Source organism: Cloeon dipterum, chromosome X (assembly GCF_949628265.1).
Source record: "Cloeon dipterum chromosome X, ieCloDipt1.1, whole genome shotgun sequence".
In the NCBI taxonomy this organism is placed as follows: domain Eukaryota; kingdom Metazoa; phylum Arthropoda; class Insecta; order Ephemeroptera; family Baetidae; genus Cloeon; species Cloeon dipterum.
The window spans coordinates 8879618-8907185 of record NC_088790.1 but is presented as its reverse complement, the minus strand read 5'-3'; the positions used below and the strand labels follow the sequence as shown (position 1 = coordinate 8907185).

General features: G+C 40.9%; 2 protein-coding genes across 6 annotated transcripts in view; one reads left to right on the top strand and one right to left on the bottom strand.

The window, feature by feature from the left end:
- Positions 1–27568, bottom strand: part of mIF3 (mitochondrial translation initiation factor 3) — a 42587-nt gene that overhangs the window by 7007 nt on the left and 8012 nt on the right. The window contains exon 5 of one of the 3 annotated variants that reach the window (XM_065496063.1): positions 19992–20345. The exons of the other annotated variants lie outside the window; for them this stretch is intronic. The gene's annotated coding sequence lies outside the window, so the exon portion shown is untranslated. Of the gene's footprint in view, positions 1–19991; positions 20346–27568 lie in introns of those variants that run through there. 3 annotated transcript variants of the gene reach the window in all.
- On the top strand, positions 281–27550 carry LOC135947318 (mucin-2-like). Of its 3 annotated transcripts, XM_065496056.1 has the most exons (25): positions 281–591; positions 10486–10645; positions 17185–17313; positions 17656–17817; positions 19814–19927; positions 20186–20338; positions 20454–21098; positions 21369–21515; positions 21645–22001; positions 22178–22285; positions 22345–22455; positions 22744–24192; positions 24395–24484; positions 24569–24637; positions 24835–24942; positions 25131–25229; positions 25299–25364; positions 25437–25577; positions 25641–25715; positions 25767–25907; positions 25957–26139; positions 26199–26480; positions 26539–26652; positions 26823–26903; positions 27024–27550. In XM_065496056.1, the coding sequence occupies exons 2-25, from the start codon at positions 10487–10489 to the stop codon at positions 27102–27104; spliced, it is 5064 nt and encodes a 1687-aa protein (XP_065352128.1). In that variant the 5' UTR covers positions 281–591; position 10486; the 3' UTR covers positions 27105–27550. The 3 variants fall into 3 exon arrangements, with proteins under 3 accessions (XP_065352128.1, XP_065352130.1, XP_065352129.1); XM_065496057.1 differs by lacking the exon at positions 24835–24942 and having other exon boundaries at positions 282–591; XM_065496058.1 differs by lacking the exons at positions 24835–24942; positions 25131–25229; positions 25299–25364.

The window sequence follows — 27568 nt, the reverse complement described above, 5'->3', positions numbered from 1 at the left end:
ATTTTAATTTACTGTTTAGTTATGAAGTTATGCCTATTACATTCTAGTGACCCATTAAACGAGCGGTAAAAATTAATTTTCACATTTCCATTCACTCAATCTCATCTCTCATCAACGGTATCGCACTCGTGCGTCCGATTGAAGCGCTAATGAATCGTGAAAGCGCTCGACGAGAGAGCAAAAACAATTTCATTATTAACAATCTTTTAACCATCCTTTGGAGGTCAGCGTGGTGCCAAATGCCGGGCGTGACACTTTCGGCGAGCATATTTCGCCAGCTCTGGGTGAATGAATCGGACGTGCGCGCCGGCAGTTTTTCCGCCTTTTCGAAGCGGCAGTTTTGCTCCAGAAACTCTCTCGTGATCGTGTCGGTGGCTGCGGCGGGAGAGAACAGCAGTGACTGGCCAAGAGTGACTCGCTCCTCCGAGTCAGTCAGTCGGTGTGCAGCAGGTGAAAGACGCACATGTGCTCCTACCTCCGCCATCAAGCAACCACAAGTGCTGTGCATGGATTAAGTGCTGTGCGAAGCGGGAACATGGACTGAAACCCGACGAGTGCTTCACGTCCTCTCTAATTTCGGATCTTACACAGGTATTTTCCCGACCTAAAATTTAATCAAAAGCTAATGCACGAATGAGCAATAGTGTCGAATTACTATAAATGGAAATATTTTCTTTTATAATGAACTTTTAACATTTTAAAAATAAATTCAAAGATGGGAAAAATAGACAAATTAAAAAACTATAACTTGTGGCTTCAGAACAATTTTGGTTGTTTTTAAAACTGATGATAGAATGATGGAAGTTGATTTATTTTGCCAGTTTTTGCACACACAGTAGTTCAAACTCACACTAGGTTATTAGAGCACATTTCTGTTAGCATTAAAAGATTGTTAAAGGATGCTAGTTGGGTAAGTTGGGGGTGTTCAATTTCTATAAGTGGACCACAGAGGCCTTAAAGAGAGCTGATCATACATGAATTTATTATTAAATACATTTATGTCCAGAAAATAGAAATATTGGAAGTAACTCGTTAAAAATATTAGTGTCTCCAAATTAGTACGTCAACCTTTATTTATAAATTTATTGTAATTAAAGATCAAATTAATCTTAAGAAAACCTATCTCTCATGATAGATCATTGAAGTGGTATTAACATTTTTCTTTCAGAAAAATAGATATCAAAGTGAGAAAATCAAGTTTTGCAAAAAATTTAAAATTAAAAGATATCTTCCGCAAAATAAAAATAAAGCTATAATTTTTCTTGTAGAGAAGATCAAAATGATTAAAATTGTAAAAAAATTGTAAATGATAAATTTAATTTCCGGAAATTCCAACACAGTCCAAAATTCAAAGTAAATATTAAACTCCTTTCTAGAGGGTTTGGTCGCTTTTGAAAGGCTGATTTGTGTGTCTTTGCCGGTGTTTTTTGTTTAGCGTCGCTTTCAGTCTTTGTGTCTGGTGATAATGAACCTGGGGCGTGAAACATCTCCGCTCTGCACTGCTGTGACACACAATTTGGCGGTGCGCGGCCACCAGAGCGATCGAGAGCGCCGCTTTTTCGCCAAATCCTATTTCGTGTAGGCAGCAAGCAATTTCACCAGCTTTTACACTTGATTGATGCGCGCGGCAGCCGGAGACGCAAACAAAGCAAAACCACGCGCGACCGCCGCGGCTTTTGTCAACTTCCAGGCACGCTTTCGAGGCGAGCCAGCTTTTCGTCCGACCGTTGGCGGATTCGGCTTCAAACTAGTCTGATGACGCTATAATTTCGTTCACAGCCTCACACAGCATTTTATGATTAAGAGTAGATTAATTTAAAAAAATGTATAATAATTCGAAGAAAGCCCGATAAAAGTTTTTCCACATATTCTCTAAATTTTAAAACTTTTCATTGTAATTAAGGTTCAAGTAGATTATTTTTCTAATATTCATTGTCAGTGAGATTTAATTGCTTTGTTCAAACACGAATTAATTTTATAAATTGAACTAATTCAAGTAGAATCAGAATGGAAAATGACTTTTTTCAAGGACGCGTATTTCAAAGTTTTCTTTAGACTGATTTCCACGATTTACGAAAGTTAACTGAAGCAATAATTCAATTGCGCAAAAAGTTGCAAAACTCCTGAATCAAGAACCACACCCGCCAGATTCAATTAGTGTCGGCGGTCCATATCGCATTGTTTTGCTCCACATTCCATTTTCTTTACGCTCTCCTCACGATTTTTTGGTTTCGATTCGCAAATCACTGCGTGGAGAAAGAAGCAGCTTTTTCTGAAAGCGCAAGTGAACGTCTCGCGGTGTCGCGTAAATCCAGTTTTGCAGCGAGTTTCTCGCGTATAGGAAAGCGGATGCGGCTGCTGGATTCGCGCTTTGCGTTATGGTCATCGCAGGTGCGTTAGCGTTATGATCTCGCGCGCCAAGCTGCTTTAATAATCCGACACCGCAGATGAGAGACAGACTTTCCCCGGCCTCTCGATTTCTGCGGGCGATGACCACTTTATTTATGAACGCACGCTCGGCCGCCTGTCAAAAATGGGTTGCTCCACGCATCGATATTTTGTTAAAAAATGGAGGTTCTGCGTGACGTTTCCTCTCAAATGAAATCCATCAAAAGGATTTACAAAAATTGTGTAAATGTTGCCTTCATTGAAAAAACAATAAATTTGATCTGAGTTTGAAAATAAAAATTGTTTAAGACTTTTAGTAATGAATGTTCAAACTTTAAAACACATAAAAATATGTTAATTGAGGTTGGAAATTCAAAGCGACATTCAAAATATAATTTGTTGACTTGTTGACAAGTTCATCTAATGAAATTATCATAGCAACCGACGATAATTTCAAAACATTAAATTTTACATTAGTAAAATTCGACTTAGATTGTTTTGGGTTGATGCCCTCATTCTTGTATTTACACTTGAACGTTCTGGCTTGAGATTGAACGGCCGAAATTCACTCTCATCGGTGCCCGAGAGCGCCTGAAGCCACTGTTGCGTCGGTCTCGATTTTACAGCCGTGTCAAACTGGAGCGGCGGCGAAAAACACCCGGCGGAGATGCACTGAGAGTTACGCAAAGTGTGCGTCGCGGTGGGAGTCTGCGGCCGCAGAAAAATCTCCCGTAAATCAAACGGCGTGCAGAACAACTTTCTTTCTTGGATTCCTTGTTTGCCTGCTTGCTTGGGCGTAAACCTGGACGATTTTTCACTACTAACTGAACGCTATCGCTTAGCCACAGAGGTCACAGTTTTCTCCTCCTTATTGCGGCCTTGCAAAAAAAAATGCAAAAGTTGGAAAAATAATTAAAATTACAATAATAAAAATAATATTTATTGAAATTCCAAACATTTTCCTCAAAGTTCAACAGAATTTCAATTCATTATTAAAAAAGTTCCTCGTTAGGATTAAACAGTAGTAAAATAATAATATTATTTGTGAGGTTTCAACCTTTTTGGATAAATATTATCGGAAGTAATATACTCTCCTTAGACCCCTTACACATGCTCTTTCGTTCGATTTGAGTTCCGCGCGCACACCCCTAATAGGGGGATAATGCAACATCAGCACCTGCCACCTGAGAGATTTCCCCCAAACTAACCTCTCAGGAGATCAGAAAGCAACCATTCCAAAGAAGACCACGTGACGTGTTTTTATTGTTGCTCTCCTGATTTCTAGCGGCATGGATATCGAAATGAGGTAAGTTTACAGCATATTTCCCTTTTCATAGGGTCATTACGTCTGGACGAACAAGTTAATCAAATGATATAGTGAATTAGTTACATAGATAATGACTTAATGAAATATTTTCGCAGCGAGGTGGAGTGGAAGCAGCGTTTAATTGATTGTGAAAAAAGATTGCAGAATCTGGCAAGGAGCAAGTCTTTGTTTGAAACAGTGGTCGAGTATATCGTTAACAACCTCCACTGTTTAACGGAAAGGGTATCCAAAAAACCGCAACCGTCTGAGCTTCGTAAGTTATTTCTTTATAATCAGCAAAAATAAATATGCAGGAAAATATATGAAAATGATTAAAATATCAGTTGCTCAACTAAAAAATTCGCCGGTGAAGACTGTCTTTTCATCATAGCAATTCACCGTAATTCTGTATATTCTTAAAAGTTTCTACAAAACCGCACATGAAATTTAGACTGCGAACAAATGATTGATTTTCAGCACAATATAAAAAACAGACTACATATAATTTAGTTAAGTGAATATGACCTATTCTAAATTGTCCCATTGTACAACAAGATAAAAAAATCGACCTGCTGTTTATTAAATTCTTATAAACCTTTATTTAAATTAATTTTCCTATATACTTGAAGCCTGGCCACTGCAAGATAGACTACTAGAGGAACTAAACAATCAAATTTGTTGGAGTAGAGCCGGAGACTTGGAATTATTCGAACCGCGATTGAATGCATTTCAACGTTTGCTCAGTCCGCGGACAAGAAAGATCAAACTGAACGGACTGATGACATTCTGTCCTAAGAAGTTGAAAATTGAATCTAAGACTTTCGGCTGAAATTATAAATTAATTGGTTGAATTTTCTATGAACAGATCGTACAGATGATCTCCTCCAGTGCACCGAATTTGCAATCATTAGTCATAAACGAGGACTTCAGGATTTCCCGAACTGAGCGATCATGTGGGAGATTGTCGATCGCCGAAGCAAACGATGCATATCTCGACGCAATTGGCAAACTGAACAAGCTAAGGAAACTCGAGCTTGGTATGCACTGGATCAAATTGGAGAATTTGATGCAACTGTGCAAGCGACTGCCTAGTTTAAAATACGTCGACGCCTCGATCCTCTTTGACAGTCCAAATTTTGAAGGCATTGAAGAATTGAAAAGCAGCTTTTCAAAATTGAAGGTTTTCTTGATTTCTCCAGACGCAAGCTTTCATCAGATTTACCGAGAAGCACCTCTAAATTTTACTCATATCTGCGTTCAGCATCTAACAAACCTTCAGGTTATCCGATACTTTATTGACGTTTACTCAATCTCTCCACTTGAAAGCTTTGATCCTTCTAAACATCCGTTGCAAACATCGGATTTGCGACATTTAAATACACCACCTAGCACAAATGGACTGCACCTGATATTTCCAGAGGTCTCTTGCCTCAAGGTAAATTATGACCATAATTATCTTTTTGACGCCAAGATCTTTTGCTTCTTACATCTAGGTTGGTTTAGGCGAAATATCCACCTGCAACGATCCACGCCTGAAAGGTCTACTGCACTTTTCTAATGTTCAGAAGCTCTTTTTAAACTGTCCAGAAAGAGCGGAAGTTATTCATAAATTCCTACGCACATATGGCCACAACTTGCAATCACTCACCATTTCATGTTGTGATTTGAGCGATGTCTGCTTCGAGTTTAAAACTATTTTCAATCTGTGCCCAAACCTTGAATCGCTCACATTGGAAGGTTTGATAATCACTGACGACTTGAAACCGATACATTATTTTGGCAAGCTGAAAAATCTCGATTGGACACCAAATGAGTATGTTAGTTGAAATTCACTTCAATTATCGTAGCTAATCAGAATAATGGCAGATATTCATCTAGAAGATGTATAATATCGAACGTTCTGTCGGCACCCCTGCTGGAAACGTTCGCAATGAGGAGCCCGCTCTTTGACGCTGATGACATGACCAAGGTGTCATCCTTGATCGCCAAGCAGCAAATTCTCGCCAGGCTTACAACCCTGCAGTACCAACATTATTCCGAATATCCAATTGATTTAAGGGAAGCCGCTTCTGTTAATGAATTTTTGCCTTTTTTGAGAGCATTGAGTGATCTGACGATAAATGCGTCCAATTTTCTACCGAAATTGGTTGACATCGGTGCAAAGTTTTACTTCCTAGGGGTTAAAGACGACATAGAAGGTTTCATTTTGTTAGGTGAAGCCAAACTGGTAAAATTCTACGAGGCTTTCAAGCGTGGCAAAGTGATTTACCCATGGAAAAATGAGACTTATATTCCCTAGATTGGCAGACACTCAATAATTTTGAACGTTATACCCCGTTCATTTCAAACTCACGTCTGAAGCAGACAGGAGGAGCCATTTGAATGTTTTCTTTATGCACATATCTTTTAAATATGTTTGTGAATAATTTTCTTTGAATGATGCAATACACAATAAAAATACACGTTATTATTTTGACAATATATTAACATGATGCTTTCATTGGTTTTGTAGTAATGCACCCTTTTAAATTATTGAGATGTTTCTTTCTTCTGAAAATTTATTTTATTAGAAAATCTGTATGTATGTTTATAAGTAGCACACTGAATTAATTTTGACCATTCTTCCATTAAGAATATTCTGATCTTGGGTTTCTTTGCCTGCTGAGAGGCTTCGTGTGTGCTGCAGATTTAATTTCAAGTAGATAACGCTTGCAATTGTATCAAATGTGGGAGGCTGCAAAATAAAACGGCATGGCTCGCGTGAGTGTGTGCAGTGCACCACTTGCGAATAAAATATTTTCTTCCATTGCAATTTATATCGACACATTCCCGCAATTGGTACATTCAGAGAATATATCAATGTACTCAAGCCGTACCTTTGAGTACACGTGACGGAAATGCAAGTAATGCTCACAAAAGAGAGCGAAACAACAGCTCCCAAGCAATGGCCTTTCTTAAAATAACATTGCTAGAAAGTGTTGTTGTTTGATTCAACGTAACTCTTTGACTGAATGCTGTTCTAAACCACTCCTGGTAAAAATGTATTAAATTAAAACATTTTTATATTATTATTTCTTCTAGTAAAATGTTCCGGCTCAGGAAGAAAATTTTAGAACAATTATTCAAGATCAGTGATAAAGTTTAATTCAATTAAATCGATGAGTTGTTTTTTAAAAATTTAATATACTTCTTAACATTCTTCCTGTTTTAAAAACTTTCAAAAGCCGCAAACACGAGAGTGAAGATAATGGTCATTTATTTAATTGTGTTAAAATTTCACGGTTGTGTTGCAAACCGGGGCAAAAGTGTGGCGATTTGACACGCCTTTGAACGCGTGATTGTGCTCGCTTCGGATCGGGCCGTAAGCACCTGCACTTTCAGCCAGTCACTCTGCTTAATTTCGCCGGCGCGTGCATAAAAACGCAAGACACGGGAAGAAATGAATGAAAAGCAGTGCAAATTGCCTTTCTTTGTGCGCGTAAATCATAAAAATGTGGGGCGTTGCACACGTGATAAATTTCCATGGAGAGAGGAAGCAGTGCACTTAGAGCTTGATTAAAAAATAGCATGAACCTGCGCGCGGTAATTAGATTTGACTCGGAAAATATTGGTTTTTATTATTTTTTAGCTTTTTCTTACAACTTAAAATAATTGACTTAGAGAAACTCCAAATGCTGACAAATTGGATTATCCGCTTACTAGATTTCTTTATCTTTATTTTCAAGGAAAACCCTGATTCTGCGTCCTCAACTTTTAAGAGAGAAGGGCTAATTTTAGAGTCGATAAAGCGAGGCAAAGAGAGAGGCTGCGGTGTCGCTAACCCAATTGCCCGCTGAAACAAATTGAACAAAATCACTCTGCGTGTATGCAAATCGGCGACAACAATGCAAGGAGAGTGACTCCAGCTCGTTCACCGCAAAACGAGATGATTATGATTACGCCCCGTGAAACGCAACGCGAATCCGGGTTATCATTATTTGTTGTCAGCTATTTATTTGCGTAAAGAGGAGCACTTATTTTATATTAATTGTAACTCACGCGCGGTTAATCATTGAAATATTTTTCACTTCAAAACGTTTACATTTTAGTTGCTAAAATGGGCGTAAAACTTATTCCAATTCTATTAAACTGAAAAATGAACTTTTGAATGACTTCAAAGTAAGTTTTTATAAATAACATATACTTGTGGGTTTGAGGAGCCGTGACAGAAATGTATCTTTTCTCATTGTAGTCTTTATTTAAGTCTCGTGGTATTTTTAGTAAGAGTAAGACTCCAGATTATATAACATTGCGCAGAAAAAAGTCAGCACAAATTAACTAATGGCTTCCTCGCGCGTAGTTATTTAAAATGTTCAATGAGATTGAACCTGCATATTTCAGAGGAAAATAATGCATTTAATGATTTAAATTATTTACCCCTTCCATTTGACGCTCTCTTTCAAAGTTATCTTGTATCCTTTTCCAATCTTTCACCACTTTCTTTAAAGACATGATATTAAAAAAATAAAAAGTTGATCTGTCCTTCCCTGCTGAGCGACGTGTAGAGCAGATTTTTGCTTTTACGCGTCGAAAGAGTATCCGGTGCTGCCAAAAGACGTGTGATTTCTCCGACTCGACGCTAATTCGAATCCATTAAAGAAGCTGAATAATTACTAGCAACAAAAGTGAACGCTGCCTCCACGCGCACTTTGCTTTTATCCCACACCTTCCGCTCGACTTTCATAATCTTGTAGCCACTAATGCCACTCGCGGCGAATCCATGGACACGTCAAAAATATTCGCTAAGTAAGCAAATATTGTGTTTTCTCCATCAATTAAGGACATGCCCCCGTCTTCGCTTTGCTGCTTTCCTATTTAGAATCAGCTTGTTCTTTTATTTCAAGAAGTGTTAATTTTTAGATTAGAAAATTTATTAAATGCGCTACAACACGCAGGGCGATCATAATTGTTACATATTCAGCTATTCGAACAACTGAACAAAGTACAACAAAAAAACTATTATACATATCAACATGAGTTGATTTTAATGGCATATACATGGGATTTTTTAATTTTTCAACTAAGAATCAATTTTTTATTCTCTATAAGCCAGCTCGAATAATTTTGAGAGCCTAAAAAATTCACTCTCAATGTTGAATAACACGTCGTAAATTCGTTTTCAGACCCACAACGATTAAAAACAATTAATGCTTTCTAAACAAGCGCCGCAGATTAGATTGGCCGCTCAAATCATAAACAATTTTGTTATGAATTTCAAAGAGCGCGCTGATCGCAATCCTGGCGCGAAACAGAGCCGATCTCGCCGTCTCCGAGCCGCAATCTACTTTCACTGAGCGAGTGAAGGAGCAAAAATGCGAGAGAAAAATTAATCCGGCTGCGGCCGCGGCGAGCAGAATATTTTACAACAGCAGCAAAAAGACGAATGTCGCGCCGAGCAAGAAAACAAACCGTTTTTATTACCCACGCGCCCTGCGGCACACTGTAAACGTTTCCCCTGCATTTTTATCGTTTCTCCGCGGCATCTAGGGAGATGCAATTTTTATGTGTCATACGCGTCGGCACGTGTGGATTATTTTTATTTGTTTCACGTAGATCTGTTTGGAAAGATTTGCTTCACGGCGGCTGCTCTCGTTTCATTCAGACTCAACAATGCTCGCGCAGAATTTAGAAAATGTTGTGCATCTTTGCTGGCGTGGTGCATAACAGTTTATCATCTGCGTGCTCGCTAACAATGAAGTCTTCAAACAGGATATGTGCTTCTGCAGAATTAATCTTCTTAATAAGCCGTGAATCTGAGTTTCAAGTATGTCTAACTTAGGTTGCCATTTCCACAAAAAATAGCAGCTCATGAAGCCTGGCTTTTCCACGCGAGAGACTTAAATAGAGAGGAATTAAAATTTATGGAAGCCACGTTGATCAATTTTATAGTTTCTTTGAAAAAGAATATAAGTGAAAATCCTTTTAAGTTTCCTTGGAAACTGCAATGAAATATAGCTTGTTTTCTATGCAATGTGTGTTACTTTTCTATTTTATAATCAAACTTTATGGCTTTTTTTAAATATTGACAGTAAGAAACGCACCATTCACCGACTTTAAGTTACCTCTGCTTAAATGTCTTGGTAGCCATGTCGGGAACAGTCCGTGGTTCTTGGCCTTCTTTTACTTTTTTTAATGTTCTGTGTACAATCCACAGCCCGACACACACTTTTTTGCATTATTTCCAACTCGGTTGTTATTGGCAATAAACAGGGCATCAGTTTCTCTATAATAATATCTGCAATCATGCCTGCACCGCAATATTTTTGCACTTTTCAACGGATTGCGTAACCAAGGCTTGCGATGCGTGTAAATTTTTTGCACTGTTTCAATTAGAGCTTGCTGCCTCAGCCGCTTCCGACTTGTTTACTTCTCGAAACCGATCGTCTAATTGGTTTTGTAATGAGCTCTCGAGCTTCGGTTTTATTTTCAGCCCGAATTGCTCGAGTGCAAAGCAAACGTAGTGAAATTGATTCCAACCTGCATAGCTTCTGGAGCATCCCATCGACTCAGACTCTTTCTGGTCACGAGCCAATAGTCCTATTATACTTGCGACGACTTCGTAGAAAGTCGCCAATTCTGTCAACATCGAAAGTAAAACTGTTGTCAACGCTCGGAATCCATGAAAATAAAGTAACTAAAAACCTAGATATTAGACAAAAGCTAGCTTTAATGAGAATTCCATGACCATGACTGTTTCTTGAATTTATTTTTGCAAAGATGCTGACGTTGACCGAATTGAAATTCTGTTTCAGTATGCGGTGCGTGATTTTGGCCGCCGTTGCGGCTGTGGTCGTCTGCGTCCAGGGTGTCGTCGGCCAGCAATTGTTCTACTGGGAGCAGCAGCCGGTGCCCGACTACAGCTACGGAGACGTGATCACCTCGTGGGACCCTGGAGTCCAACAAAGTCAGAGGGTGAGTGCAATTTTCCCCCTTTTGCCCAAAAACTTTGGAAAACTGTGCGCGTTAAATTTAGGAAATCTTAGCGCCGAACATTTTATGGCTCAAAAGAAAAAGTTATAAGAATTAATTTAATTTCAAACATTCCACGTTCCGAAGTAAAAAATATTTCAGAGATGAGAGTCGGTTTTATTTAGGGAGGTGCGTTGGTTTGTAAAATGAGATAGAGAGCTCCATGCAAATCCCGCGAGAACGGCGCACGTAATTGAAAAGAGACCGAATCCTCGTTTAGGTCCCCGCGCCAGCAATATTTTTAAGCCCGTCCTCTGGCCGAAAATTAGGCGCACACGGACCTAATTAATTAGTCCTCTCTTTGCAGCAATGAAAACCAGCTCCACGAGTAGAGAGAAATTGTATTTATTTCATGCCCACCCTAGACGACGGATGTGAAAATTTGCACGTAGGCCAAGTAAAAACTGTGCATTATTTGGAGCAAGAGATGCTCCCATTGCCCGCAGCAATCGATCGCCGACCATAAATGAAAATAAAAAGGAACGCAAGTTGAGGAATAACAAGTCTTTCAGGCTTTCTGCGTGACGCACGACTCGCTTGTCAACGCACCTCGGACATTACCAATTTTCACAAATCACGAGCTGCGATTTGACTCACGCGTGCCACCTCGAATGCTGACAGGCTTTTCCGAGCTAGCAGCATAAAGTAAAAAATTTCTGCGCCAAATCAAAAATTTCTGGGGCATTTTAATCTGAGCCACAAGCTTTTTAGGGTCAGTATTTAAAATTCTGACCCTATTTAAAGCCTGTTTTTAATTATAGTATATTTTGATGAGGCAAATACAGTACATTCGAGTTTGAAGAAAAATCTAGATCGAAAATAAGTCGGGTCATGAACCAAATTCCTGCTTTGCATCTCCTATACACAATGTTGCAGAAGTGGAGATTAATAAAGTGCCTTATTGTAATTAATTTATAGATTCTATAATCGAAAGCCCTCAAGGAACTCTAGCAAGCCAGCATTTGATCATCGAAAATAAGAAGAAAGTTACGAAATTAAATCGATTCGGCGAATTTCTCCGTCGCTACGATCGATCGTGATTGGCTGGCGCCGGGCAAATTAGCTATTGTGACACAAGTTTTCGCACAACAGAGCGGAAAAAATTAGCAGCATGTGCGAGAGAGCAATAATAATTATTGTTATCAGAGCGGCTGTGAAAATCACGTCATTGCCGACTGACTGAGTTACGTGTTTGGCCCGAGCACTCGCGCTAATGGCATTACACGAACGCGTTTCCGTAAACGAGACGCGATGGAGCCCACGCCGGAAGAGAGCTTTATATAGGAAAGTTTTCCATCTCGCTTTCGTCTAACACGGATTTTGTGCGTAATGATACATGCCGAGACGGGAATCACGTGTTAGTCAGTGAAGAAAATGTGTGTCAACCGATATTGGATGCATGACGGAGGCAAGTAATTAAAAGGTGCATGTTGGGAACATTTTTTACAGTTTGAGAATAAAGCCATCATTGAATATGGTAGCATTTTTATATTCCTCAGCAGCATTTTATCCCTACTTTTTAATAAAAAGTGCAAATAAATGCAGCAGAAAATAAACCTGATCCATAAAACGTGCTGCGAGTTAATATATCGTGCAAAAATGATTTGTCAGATCGTGAGATCAATTTGGAATTTGATCAGCAGAGCTCTCGTAAATAATTTACACTGAACTATGATTGCGTTCGCACGCATCGCAAGCGAGAATCGCGTTCACTGGGTCGGAGAAATACACATACGTGAAAAACATCGTGAGCGATCGCGTAAAAAAGCAGCAAACGAACGTAGGAACGTGGCCTTTGCCCTTTGGAAAATGTGTAACGCACTCTCGATCGCAAAAGAAATCAGGTTGAACATAAAATTGACCAAGCAGTTTCGTCACTCATACTTGCACTCGCATCAATTGGCGAATTCGCAGAAAGGTGAACAAATCTCATCTTAACCCTTTATTTTGTATGGAAGATGCGAGGGAAAGCTTATTTAAAAATAATATATAGATTTAGAAAGAGGAATTAAACCACTCTATTAATACTTGTGAAAGCTTGGACGTGAAGATGTAACTCTAATAAGTTTTATATTAAATTGAGGAAATAAAAGTGTAGCTAAACCCAATAATAAATGATTGTGCTATGGAGAGTCGAGTCAATATTTCAGGGTCAAAGATGCACAATTTCTCGGTCAAGGCAGTTGCAGGCACCTAAAACCCAAATAACAAACAAATTAAATTTTTAAACATAACCCGATCAATTTTCAAGAATTTTATTAGTTTTATCCTGGAACTTTTTATTTTCCTCATCTTTATCAAATCTTTCAGTTCTGCTTTGACCTTAAAAATGCAGAGCTCAAAGTCAAAATTTTTTACTTTACAATCCAGAAAACTTTCTCTAATTGTAAGTGCCTCGCTCCTTTTGCAAAAGTAGATATCAATCCCGCGGTTGTCAGCTGTATGTTGCAAATTAAACTCAAATCGTATCACGCGCCTATGCATGTTGGAACGCGTGGAAATCCATTCATCGTGTGCAGAGTTTGCATTTGCAGCTGGGTTTTCGACTCGCTCGAGCGGCGCGCCTTTCAGAGATTAGTTCTCCGTCGCTGTGCCCCATTTACGTATGGAAAGGCTCGAAAAGGCAGAGCCGCTGGTCACTCGCCACCAAGGATTTACAACATTCACTCTTACTCCGTGGTGAATGAGAGAGTTACTCATATATGCTTTCTGCTGCATTTGCTCGTGAATCACAGACGGAAATCATGACGCGCCCACTCGCACGGAAAGAAGGGAAGTAGCGAAAATCACCTCGACATCGACAGCTGGCGTATTTCATAACTTTATTTGCAAGTTCCCCGCTCTTAAAGCGGCCGGTACTTAGAAATTGAATTGAATTACTCGTACGAATATTTTGAACAATAATTTATTAAACTCGTGGAAATCCAAAAATGGTTATGGAATAGGTATTTGGTTTAACAGACAGCTGCCACTAACCACAGGAAATAAATAGAAATTTTAATTTATATACAGGCCTGTACAAAATGATTAGAAATAAAATAGTTTTGACTAAAACTGTCAGCTTCTTGGAAATTAAATAGCCTTTTCTCAAATCATTCCTAAACGCTTCATATTCATTTTTCGTACTCATTTGACAGTGCAAACAACAAAGCGGATAGTTTTCTGATTTAATGTTAAAACATTTATATAATTTAAAAATGAATCATAACATCTTAAAAATCTGATCTCCGGCTTGGATATTAGGAAGTGTGCCAACGACCTGCGAAAACCGACATGCAAACACAAAGCGGTGCATAATTAGCGTCTTTTATTAACAGCCGTTCTATGCGCGGTCGTGATGTCTGCGAGAAGCGCGAAAAGGAGGAGCTTCTGCTGCAAAGGTCAAGTGCGAGGTGAAATTCCCGGCGAACAAGCGCAAGGTGCATCTGCGTTATTCCGAGTTTTGCAAGAAGAGCGCCACGTTTCTGGTGATACCATCACGGGCGCAGACAATACGAACGAAAGTCACGCTGCGTGATTGCGGGCACCACTAAATGAGCGCACGCGATGCAATTTGCTTTAACGTACGCAGAAGAGCGCAAATTGCTGCTTACTTTATTTGAAAAAATAGCGGCAATTTGTTGAAATGATGCGAAACGTCGGTGCAGCAGGATCGAAGGCGCTGCTTTTGCTCGTCATCGAAAGTGAAAGGCTTATTAAGTGAGGCATTCGGTCGGAATTAATCGCGATTTTTTCAGCGCTCGTAGTATACATATTATTAAAAGAGCGTAATTTGAGGCTTTTCCATCTTTCGTAGAGAAATCTCTCCCGCAAGCAAAGACAATCCGCTAATTTATTCACGCGCTCACGGTGCATGAACACAAATAAAGAGCGTTTGTTTTCTGTTCTGGCTCGATTTTGTGCGCTAGTACATAATTTATCTGCTCGAGGCCGACTGCATAAAAAAGTAAAAATTCACTCCACTCGCTCTTGGCTTTTAGCGTAATTGCTTTATTCCTCTCGGGCAGACGAAAAAAATATTAACATGATGCTTTTACGTAATGAAGATTACGTAGGAGAGCAAGAGAGAAAGAAAGAATCCGGGATACACTGACCTACATTAGATGACAAAAGAAAGCTACGCATTCCTTGAAAACACACACAAAGGTGTCACCTTCCTGCAGGTCCAGCGGGCAGGAAGTCGCGAAAATGCCAACGAAACAATGCAATTAATAATTGTCACTTTCCTTTCTACAAGACATTTCGATAGTGTCAAAATACGGCAACAATTTATTTCTGTTTGTGTACTTTCTCTTAAGTCCGTGAATTTCAATATGAAAATTATTCCCTTGAAATGCATTTATTAAAATTGGGTGGTTAAGGTCGGTAAACACAAAAATTTAAAAGTAGTTCTCATTGGCAGGTGTGGACTATTTTACTTTAATTTAACTCCTCTTCTTGTGCGATTCAAGCCAAGTATATTAACTGTTGACAATTAAAACGGGCAGTCACCTTGATCTTATTTTCATTGCTGCCACGCAGAGCTGCTAAAATTGGCATCTAAAAGTACCCGACTAATCTGCACGAAAAGATAACTGACTGTTTCACTTTGACAGTGGCCAGATCGATTCTCACAAATCAAATTAAAGCGGGAAACAAAAGAAGAATAAAGATTTACAGCGGCAATAATTTCCAGTTAATTTGATAGCATTTTTACTCCCTGCGACGAATGATTTCCCGGACAATAAACAATACGCAGGCAGATCAATCAAAGAGCATAGTATTTTTTACGATTGCATTGTTTGCACCTGCTTAACGAGCGAGTTAATAAAATTAAAGAGTTCCGCACCTGTGTGAGAGAGCCAATAAAAACCGAAAATAAAGCGCCTTTGTCTCAAACACTGGCTGCACTTTCGCATTGTGAACGTTCTAATCACTCACTCACTTACTCTCCGGCGGCGCGCGGGAAAGTGCACACATTTTCATTTTTATTGTGCACTACCTGTGCCGCCAAATCGCGCGGTAATTAAATTAGCAGCAAAAGTGAAAGAGACAGTCGATTTGCATGCAATTAATGGCATCACGACGACGAAGAGAAAAATTTCGGCGAAACCGCAAATCGGCGGTGGCGGTTTCGAAAACAATATGATGTCGGTGTACGCGCACGACGTGTCATGGGAAGCGCTTTGCTAACCGTGCGAAAAACTGTTTAACGAGACTCGTTGCTTGTTCATACTTGTTTTTTGGCTTTCCTGATCGAAAATGATCATCGAAATCATTTGGAAGCGGACATTATTAGACTGACACACCAGCGGAGAGATTTTTAATTCATTTTTTTTATCGACAATCACAGATCATTAAATTTTTAGTTTTATAGTGATCGCTTTTTTAATTAAGGCAGTCAATTTTGTGAATATTCCGAGTAAAATTTAACACACCATTTTTGGCCAGTGAAAGTCGAAAATTCGTCGGAATTCAATTAGTTGGCGAGGCACCTGCGTTTGAAGGCGCTTGGTGCGTGTCGAAATTGGATCCAGACGGACAGCTTTGCTCATATTGGCCGTCAAGGATGGTGTGCGCACTGCAAACGAGAGCGAAAGTTTTGCGCCAAGCGAGCATAATATTATGCGGGCTGCTGATTGTGACTATTCAAATACCCTCTAGAATTTATTTCCCTCGTCGCCACAGATCAGCAGTTTTTCGTCCACGCGGAAGAAAAAGCTGCAATAATACTTTATTTGCGCTCGAAAGTTTCAGACGTGTTTATTATTATCACTGCTCTCGTGACGGATTCGCACGAAGCAGCTGATATTTTTACGCAATTGTGAAATGCCGAGTTACGAGACCATTTATTTTGCCAATTGGCTCGTGATTCTGCTCTTTGCCGCTTTAAATCTAACAGTCCAGTTTCCTCTCAGCCTCGTTTTTTAAGCTGTCTGCAAACTTTGTTATTGAACGCGTTGTGTTCTTGACAAGCAGGAAATATACAACGTATAAAAAGTCGAACGTATATTACCAACGGAGCACAATTCACGATATACTCGGAGGTTCTCTACAAGTATTATAACGACAAATTATGTGTTTCACTTTTAAAATTATACAAAGTTGTATTTAACGATAAGAAATATTTGGGTGTGCAATTAACTTTCGAAAAATATTTAACTTGCTCAAATATCATATGAGATGGAAAATCTCTTTGTATAGACTTAAATCAACTAAGACTATTTAAAAAATGCATTTCAAATAAAGGAATATCTGAACGAGTATAAAAATTTAGAATGGAATTTGATTTTTCATCCATCAAAGTACGAAATTTGGAAATCAATTTTTTAAATAAAAGTAAACAAATCTTAATATTTTTGGTTCCAAGTATGTAAAAAATAAACTGTTAATAATTAGTATTAATCTCGAGAAAAAATTCCCAATTTTAGTTCATTAAGTCTTCCATTTATTAGATTTTTTCATTGAAATAATGTTTTTAACTATGTTGCTTTGTTTCACAGCTGCCTCGTCTCGCCATTTCCGAGGATTTTGAGGCTGCAGCTTCAAGCAGCGATTATGTGAAGTCACCAGCTGCAGATTCGGCGAACGGCAGGCGCAGAGCACGACAGAGATATAACGGGGTCAACCAGGTAGGCGACAAACCCTTTCTAATCATAATCACATTGAGAGGAAAGAAACTAAAACTACCAAATATGTTTGTAGCTCCAAATTCGTAAAAAATTCCAATAAGTGTCAAGGGATTGATTGGTGAAAGTAAACTCCGATCTGATTTGATAATTTAATAAAATTTCTTTCCAATCCAGCAATAAAAAATGGAAAAGTTGTGACATTTTTGCGTTATCAAAGAACACCATCTTCGGAGATGTGAACGCCCAAAACTAGCTTTCTCAGGAGATGTGAACGTGCGAAGTCACGTCTCTGCTACCTTCGAAAAAAATTGCATGTGCTGAGATTGGTATTTTCGATTTCAGGGTTCCGCGTTGAAGAGAGCGGAGCAACCCCAGCAGAAGGATGAGGCCGCAAACGGCCTTGCCGCGGCCGAGAGCGAAAAAGCGGCCGCGCCCAAGAGAACCAGGAGTCGCGGCGGCAGCAGGGCGGAGTCGCCGGCCAGCACTAAGCAACTCGCTCAACAGGTACACAACAAATTATTGTATAGCAACCGAGCTAGACTTACGCAATTCGTCACTCGCGTACGGCACAGTAATTGAAATTCTTTTTAACTGCTGGGAGAGAGTAAAATTGTTCCCTTCCGTCCGGCCAGCTGGGAAAAATTCTTCTTTAAAATTGACAAAGCTTTGAATTGTCTGTTGAGGATGTATTTTTTTTGTCCGAAGAAATTGTTTTAAAATAGTGCCCAGCAATTTTTCTTTTGAGCTGGGAAGAGTAAAAATTGATTGCCTGTGTTTATCAAGAGTGATTTTTACAAAATTTAATCAGGGATATTCCTGAAATTTTATCAAATAACTGATTTTGGAATTGGTGAACATATATGAATTCTTCTACAATTTTCCCATAAATCAATGTATGGAATGTCACAAAATTAATAGAGTACATCGCTGATGAGAAGGTGAGAAAAAAAGAACTAGTTTGTCGAGTACACGTTCATTATTTGAGCTCATATTATAATACTGTTTCCTGCTGGCGGCAATCTCTCTTTCTCGGTTTATTTCTCGGCCAAAGGACGACAACTTTTCAAAGCGGCTTGCTGCAACAATCAAGGCCACGTCCGAAATTGCTGTTTGCAGGACTAAATTGCCGCTCTCGTGTCAGCGTAATTTTTTCATGCATTGTGATGGAACAACGGCAGATGAGATGTGATGCCTTTGTTGGCGGATATAATGGCTCGATTTTGGCGGCTGTCAATAAAATTGCGGCGAAAGGATCCGCTCGATTAGACGGCAACAATTAAAACGTGATCGGCTGCAATTGTAATCTATTGTTTCAGCGCCGTCGGTTCACAATAATAAAACGGCAGCAAAATTGGAAAACCGCTAGCTCGGCCAAGCGTGCTATTATATAGCCAGTCCATTCCAATCGACTTTAACAGGCTTTTGAGTTACTTTCACTCGCGCGTCATTAAAAGAACAGCAAAACGCACACACATGATTTGCTTCGCCGGCCCCAAATTGTCGCTTTCCATTAATTTGGAAAATGGTTCTTCAGCTCCAAGTTCATGCGTTTCCTTTTTTTAAGGCCCTAATTATTAGTGGATGTTTTTGCTGCTATACTAATTCAATTTATTTTGACGTGCAGAAATTGACCATTCTTTAGCCTTGATTGACCGCAAAATCAACAAAGTGGCTTTGCTTTGATTTGTTCACGGCCCTCCCCATTGGACGTTTGATTTTTTAACTCTTTGTTAAAATCTGCTGCGTTCATTCGGGGGGAAAATGCTATTAAATATAAAACGATTGTAGCAAATGCTGCATGATTTTAAGAATAAAAAATCTGCCTTTGAATCAATATTGTCACTTTTTTCCTGACAAACCACAATTGACTTAGCTTGGTCAAATAGAAACGCGACTGACTGCTAAGTCAATTGAAAAAATATTTTTCTTGCTCTTTATAACATCCTTGTTCAATCATACATAGTGCCGCGCTTCTTCCTTTCAAACAGTGACACACAAATTTCGGGCTCATTGGTGGACTATTCATTGAATTTAATTTTCTGCCAGTCACTCTGCTCATCTCGTTATTATTCACAAGCATAATTTACACCTTTCCACTCTAGGAAAAAACGAGATCCATGTCCGCTCTGGTCTACAAAAAGATGCTGCGTTGTGCACCATTCAATTTAAGCAAATCAGGAAGGAACGAGTGCTAACGGCCGACCCATTTCAAACTTATTACTTGAATGACGTAAAAAACAGGTGCATCATGAACGTGACTCGCACAGTTTGCTCGAAAAATAAACACATCATTTCCATACCGCTCAAAAAATGATCTTCCCACGGCATTGAAACTAACAGCCTCCTACATATTTACTCTTTTTCTTAAATAAAAATTGGAAAAAGAAACCAGTTACGATTTGGGTATAATTTAGGCTTTCTCTAAGACTTAAAAAAATGTTATAAGTAAAATCTGATACGGTTTTTTCGGGTTGATGATTAGTAAACTTTTGAAAATTAGGCTGAGGAGACAACCACAGCTACGTATAGAGCAAGGAGCTACAGAGGAAAGTCATCCTTCTCCGCCCCAGAAGTACCAGGACCGAAACGCGGTGGAAGCACAAAGTTTCCTGAGGTTGGCGCTCCTCGAAAATTCAATAACAATAATAATTCGGTTTGGAAGCTAATTAAAACAATCATTTTCTAACAGTAAAAAACTTTTGATTTAATCGCTATATAGGAATCAGAAAATGGGCTTTTGGGACAAATAAGTTATTTGTCCGCATGACATGGTTAGCATTTTTCTTGCAGGTGCGGGAGTCGGAATAATAATTGTTGCTGATGAGCGTGCACTTCTCTCCGTTTTTATGTAGCACGGATTGTGTGGTTGCAGAGTACGACGGAAGAGGCGGTGGTGAAACGGCGGCCCCTGGAAGCCAGGAGAAAACTGTACGGCGACGCGCAGCGCAAAGAGAGACCCGCGGAGGAAATATCCAATTCCGAGAAACCGACTACAGAGAAACCAGTCAAGCGGTCGTTTTTGCCGGTAAAACCTACAACAGATATAGAAATATGCACGAGTTAATATTTTATGTTATTAATCTTCTGTGTTTATTTTATAAATGACATATGAATTAAAGTTTTCTCAACCATCCGCACAGCGACCTGAGGAGGTGCCATCGAGCGAAGTTAGACCTGTGACTTATAAACCTTCAGTGACTTACAAACCGTCCACTAAAATCCCGAGTCCAAACGCGTCCAAACCGAGCCCTGAAGTGACAACTTTCAGGCCCCACAAAGACCTTTTGTCGTCCGAATCAACGACCGTGGCAACGAGCAAAACCTCCGTGCCGGCAAAGTTCAAATCTGTCACGGTGATTTCGAACCATCGCGAGGAAATTTCAATTCGAAAAACGACTGACAGACCGAGCCGAAAGGCAACGGTTGTCGTCAAGTCCGTCTCGCCCAAGAGCGAGCACAAAAAGGCGGTGGTAGTTTCAATTGGAACCACCCCTTCAACCCCTACGCCTGAAGGCACCGCCACCCCTGCGCGCGTTTCGACCATACTGTCAATAAAAAACTCGGTGCTCGACCTGTCGCCGCCGCTGCCAAAGCTTTCTTCCACGGCATCCGCCTCCTACGATCCCTACTCCTCCCTGAAACAAACTACCCCCTCGAAACCGCCCCCCACAACGACTCGGACCTCCAGCACGACTACTACCACCACCTCCACGACGGACAGACCTTTTCCAGCTCACGTTCCGTCGCCAAGTAACGATTTGCAGCCGCTAAAAGAGCAAAAAAAGGTGGTGTAGCTCTTGCAGTTTTTCCTTTAAGTAATCGTAGAGTGGTCCGAGGCAGCTTTGAGGTAGCTGGATTTGCTCCTCCCACCCACACCACCCTCAAGAAACATTAATAAATATACAGACAAACCTGATGCGCTTACTAACGACCATTCCAGAACACCTGATGTACAAAATTATGCCGAAAGTAGCCTAATATTGGAGCTTATGTAAAAATGAGCTTTAAACAATGTCGAGGGTTAATAAAATGACCATTGGTGCTTGAAATTTCAGACGACAGCCGCGAGAAGAAGAAAACCCAGTGGTGAAGGTGTTAAATACTCGACGCAGCGCCCCAAAGGCTCCGAGGAGGACATCAGCGAATCAGACAACTATCCTGAGGAGTTTAAACAGAAGATCAAGAGTGGTGGAGGCCCGAAGGTACTTTCAATTTAAGAAATAATACAACATTAAGGACATACCTAAAGTATTTTAGAATTACAGTATTGTAATATGTAAAAGGCTAACACAGCATTAAAGAATAAAAAAACTCTCCGTCTTAATTTTCAGGAAAATGACACTCCTTTCATCGTGACACCCTCAAAGGTGTTCCCTGCAAAGAGCACGACTACTTCCACTACCACTTCTACAACAACGACCACGACTACGACCGCAAAGCCGAATACGCTCCCGACAGAGGACAAGTTCATCGAAGAAGAAAACCAGCTGTTGAGCGGTAAGGGACGCCGCCCTCTGCGCCCTAGCAGCGGGTCATCTACGCCGGTAGGACGTCGACGATCGCCCGCACTCGCCGCCACCACCAGGGCTCCTGGTGACGACAAGGAGGCAGTCAAGAGCGGCACCACTGAAAAGCTGCGCAAGCCCGTCAGAAGTAGGCCAGCGCTACAGACCGCCTCGCTCATTAACGTAAGGAAAAAAATTGAATACGGCTTGCCGCTGATTGTGACTATAGAATTTCCGAACATTGGTAATGGTAACGCGGGATGCGTATCGAAAAATTTAAACCCATAGATGACGCGCGTTTAGCTGCCAACTTAAATTTGCATTTCTTCAAATATTTCAAATGATTTCTCGGTTTTTAGGAAAGCCTTCGTGACACGAAGGACACAGTGGCCAGCAGCACGTCTGAGGCACCTAGACCAATCTACTCCAGGCTAAATAGAAACAAACCAGTCATTGTTTCGGATGAGGTATGCATATTTTTTTTTAAAAAAATTGCAAAATATTGTATTATTATATTTTCTTCTAGGATAACTCTTCTCCATTAAAGTTCAGCTCGAAATACCGCGGTGATCTGAAGACAATAGTGTCGAGCACGCCGGTCTACGTGCCCACGGTTCCCTCCTTGACGTTCTCGCTGGTGAGTGCAAAAAATCTGAACGCATGATGTAACATAGCCAAAATCCTGAGCGAGAGATTAATTGTGTCATATTTTAAAAAAAATATCCAATTCCACCGCATGAAATGTCTAAACGTGATTTATATTCAATAATCGCAGTGTCACTGAACTATTGAGTGTAACTCTTGTAGTTAGACGGTCTTAATAAACGATAAAAATAAAATAACTGTACAGTACCATAAAGTGGGATAGCAAGCAGTTCTAAACTTTGTACAGTCTCATCATGAACTTGCATGGCCATATTTACAGCTATCCGAGAAGAATTCGGCTAAGCAGCGTGGTTCCAAAATCCCTGTCCTCCCTCCCCGGGTATTGTCCACGAGACAGGCACCCTCCACCACAACCACGACTGAACCCACAACTACTATTATCCCAATAACCACCATCACAACTTCTACTGCGGCCCCAAAGACCACACCTACAACTCAAAAAACTACCACAACAACTGCTAAACCTAACACTACCACAACCACAACAACCGAAATCCCCAGAGTAATAACTACCACCTCCACCCCAAAAACTACAACCACGCCCACAACAACTACTACAACCACCACAACTACAAAAACACCCACTAGCACAACCACAACAACTAGCACAACCACAACCACGACTACACAATTGCCAAAAACGCTTCCTTCCAAAACTCGATCTCAAGAGGCTGTGACTGAAAAATCCAAGGGCTCGACGCCCATTATCAAGCCCCCGACGACGACGACGACGACTACGACGACGACTACGCCGGCACCTTCGACTCCGACGATTGATCTCCCGCCGGCTAAAAAGGTCGCAACCATCGTCACGAGCAACGGTCTGCGCTCTAGCACGGCAAGGACGCCTCAGATTGACTCGACCATTCCACGCCTTGAGGCACTCTTTGACTTCTCGAACGACATCCGTGGCCACCACGCCCTCAACCTGGTGACAGAAAGCTCTCGGTCGGCGACCGAGGCCAGTACCACAATCTTCTACACGGACCCTTACTCGAAGGTTACCACCTCAGGCTTTGTTGCGTCAACGACGCCAATGCCGGTGAGTTCATCAACCACCACAACCACCAAGCCAGAAGAGGACACCCCACCACCCAGGTTTTTAAAGCGCATACCCATCCTGCCACTCGGCACCCAGAGCAGCACCCAGGCTTCGATCAGCTCCACGTTCCCCAATCAATTCGCAGCCAGGAGGGAACGTGTCTTGAGCCTTCCTTCAACCACCACCTCGTACACGAACACAAGAATTGAGAGTGCGACGGTTTCGACAACCATCCCAACAACTACCCAGGCTGTGCATGTGTCTTTGAAAAGCTCAACCATTTATTCTCCTCCTGAAACTACGCCATTTGAGTACAAATCCTCCACGCTGCCATCGACCACTTCAAAGAGTTTAACTACCACTGGAACGGATAGTCCTGGAACCACGCCATTTGAGAATAAATCCTTGACAATTTCCAGGAGCTCTACTGCTAACACATTGATGGGCGAAGAAGCAGACGAATTTTCCGTGACGGAAGCAAGAAACATAATTTACACAAGCACACCCTTCGTTTACTCAACAATGTACACAAAACCTATAGTGACCAGCACGGTCAAAATACCAGACATTCCCGAGATCGAGGACAATGAAGTGTCCCAATCCTCTCTTTCTCCTCCACCCTTGCGCGCGGGTTCAACTCCGTCGGCTCATGGCTTCCAGACCACGGTACGCGCAGATTTCTCAACTTCTCTATTAGATATATCAATTCACATACTCTTGCACAAACTCGAACACTTGTAACAAAACTATCGTTTTTTTGTGACGGAAAATCTGTAAAAATGCATGTTGTACAAAATATAAAAGGGAAATCTTCCTGGTGTGATTTTAACTCCAAGAAAAAGCAGATTATAACTTTGAATTTTCACAGAGTTCCGCGCCTAAGGCTGAGGCACTGACTTCAACAACAACAACAAAGAAAGACGACGATCCGTTCCTCGACTTTGGGCTGGATACCACGGTGCGTACTGAGGTTGAATTTTGTAGACAAATCGTGATTAAAACGAGACCTAATAAACCATATTAACTCAACTAAACCTTACAGAACGAGCCTACTTCCAAGGGCACTACCGAGCGAGCTACCTTTATTTACAAAGTACCACGTAACAAAGGGGTAAATATCTAAAAATCATTCCATATTCCTGCATGCTTTCCCATCATCATGTTAATTGCACGATCGTTTTATCGTTAATTTTCGTAAGATTTGAGAGTTGAGTCAATGCGTATTTTTGTGTGTTCCGCTTAAGTTCATAACGGCTATCTCGCTCTCGCTATTAGTTGTAATGCTTTCTTAATTTGCTATTGGAAAAGGGGAGCAAGAGTGGTTCGAGCAGGCTATCGACGGTTATGGAGGCGGCAGTTGAACTGGCCAAATATCGCGTTCTAACTCCAGACACGGTTTCTTCGACCTCCAGTACGGTAAGAATTCGTAATGTTTCTACACATGGCACAAAAATTATCAGCTTTCGTTTTGCTGTTATCGTAAAGTTTGCAACCCTCTCATTGGTGTTTGTTCAAATTCTTCCATTTCTCTCCTTTTAACTTTCGGTTTTCATTGATCATTAAAAATCTATTAGATTTAATTCTAATTTAGTTATTATATGTAGACAACACCGATAGTAGCAAGCACAGACGCACCTTCAATTAGTAGCACAACTCAGGAGTTTAAGTGGAAACCTCATGAAGAAGATATCACGACTGAAAAGGTGCATTTTCGATTTTTGCTTTTGTCCGCAATTTAACCCTTTTGCTAATGACCGTGCTAATCTATGTAGGTTGAAATTGTAAATGCAGAGACTTCAGGGCCAGGAGATTTATTGTCCGCTTTGCTAGATGCACAGGTACACACGAATCGATAGCTAAATGTCGCAATTAAAAACAGGTGTAACTAACGTTTTCAATTTGCTACTCAGAAATCTTCTTCAACGACCACAACTTCAACCACGACTTCCACAACTACGACCACCACAACAACAACTAGAAGGCCTACCACAACCACTACCGAGTTTGAAGGCCTGGATCTGACCAGCCTCTTCAAGACGACCACAGCTAAGGTATAGTGAAACAGGAAAAAAGAAAAGTTCAGCAACAGAATGAAACATTTGAAATGGTTTTAGGCTCAAAGTAATAGTGGAAGGAAAGTTCCCAATAACGTAGTGCCCATCATCAGTGACAACAACCAAGTCAGTCAAGTAATACAGTCGTTAGTTAAATTTTTCCCATCCTTTACACTCTCTTTCCAGACGACTCGTCGTCCAAGCAGGCGCCCAACAACAGAAGCAACAACCACGACAACAACCACCACCACAACCACAACTGCAGCACCAACTACTAAAAAAGCGAATCTGTGGGTCGTACCAAAGGAAACTGGCGAATCCACTTCGGTAGAAATCCATACAGAAATTAAATTTTGTTATTAAATCATTTCCTCAGGCATCAAACAACAAGGCTGAAACTAGTAAGGACACGCCAATCGATGCTCTTGGAGGAATAACTGCCAACGACCTGCTCCTGCTCGAGTTGCTCAGCAAACGCGGCGGAGAGACGGCAAAGGGTGAAAAGGCCGCAAAACCCACAGAGCGACCAAAAATTGATTTTGCAGGCCTTAACTTAGCGGTAAATTTAGTCTGCACTTTTAACTCAAAGAAACATTTTAAACCTGAAATATTCTGCAGAAACTGCTAGCAGCTGGCGAGAAAGAGGAGCCTATTGAGCTGGACGAATCACCATTTGATCAGGTGCAAACGACGAAACGGCCGTACAGAGTCGTGCCAACGAACCCTCCGCAGGCTCAAGCACCGCCAGCAGCCAGTGGCGCCTGGAACGCGGTGCAGGGTAGCGGATCCACGCTCTTCCAGCTCCTCAAGGTCATCGGCGGCGCCAGCCTGGGCCCGTCCAACGCAGCAGCGCCTGCAGAACCCGCCGACGTCTTCCTGGAAACCGAAGTGACCACTCCAGTGAGCCAAGCCACTAAATACATTTAAATGCAGGGCCTATAATTTTGTTTTTCTTAAGAAACCGCGAGGCAGGCAGCAGTACCGACAGCCGGCACGGAGGCCAGGCCTCAGAACCACAACCACTGAGAATTTCTTCTCCGCAGAAGAAGTTCCTGAGCCATTCGACCCGCAGGTAAAACAAGTTTTGGCAATATTTTCCAGTTATTTGTGAACTTTCTTCAATTCTGATTTAATACATAAAATTGCAGAATTATTTAAAAACTTCAAATCGTAAAAATAGACAATGCCTCTGTCAGCCATATATAATGCTATTTCTTCATCAAAATCAATTCTATCTTTCAGCCGCCACCGCAATCCGCTCTGGTGACAGTGGCCATTAACGTGACGAAGACGGTTGCCAGCTTGATGGCCAGAGTAGTCTCAGTGAGTATTTTTTTTAATTATTGTTCTGCTGCGGCGTGATGCATCAATTTTATCGCGCGATCCATCAACTCTGGCTATCGTGACGCTTGTTTTCTCAAGCAAATATTTGCCCTTTTGCAGGGTGCCGCTCGGACCATTGGAGCAGCCGTGCGGGGCGCCTCCACCGCCATCCAGGAGCAGTGGCAGCAGCAGCAACGCTGACCGCATTCCTGATTATTTATTGAACTGCTCGAGTGCCGTTGCCAATCAGCAAAACTTACTTCTTTATCCTGTTTTTTCATGCATGTACCGGTGAGAGGATTAGCAAAACATTTTTATTTATACGCTGCTCATCTTATCATTTTGAAAAATAGTGTTTTTGTCGAACAAGTCAGAGCTCATCCTCATCGATATGTAAGTGCCTAGATGGTTTATAGGACTCGTTTGCTTCTTGTGACATAATAGATGCTAAGGTCGACTTTATTTTGTAATGAACGATTTAGTGTGTGATTTATGAATTTTCAACGCGCAACGTCTCGTGCAAACGGTGCCTAGTCTGAACTTTTTTAACAGAGGAATTGCTTGCTGCGACATATAGCGTTTGTGTATATGTGATGTGACTTGTGTACATTTTAGGAAAGAATATATAAACTGTATAATTTTACAAATTGCTGGTTTTTATTCTT

Bases quoted from the DNA above. Each gene is read 5' to 3' on its own strand.
- LOC135947318 (XM_065496056.1), top strand. From the start codon at position 10,487: ATGCGGTGCGTGATTTTGGCCGCCGTTGCGGCTGTGGTCGTCTGCGTC. The intron at 22,002-22,177 runs GTAAGGAAAAAA...CTCGGTTTTTAG, and splicing joins AGACCGCCTCGCTCATTAAC to GAAAGCCTTCGTGACACGAA. The intron at 24,943-25,130 runs GTAAGAATTCGT...TATTATATGTAG, and splicing joins TTTCTTCGACCTCCAGTACG to ACAACACCGATAGTAGCAAG.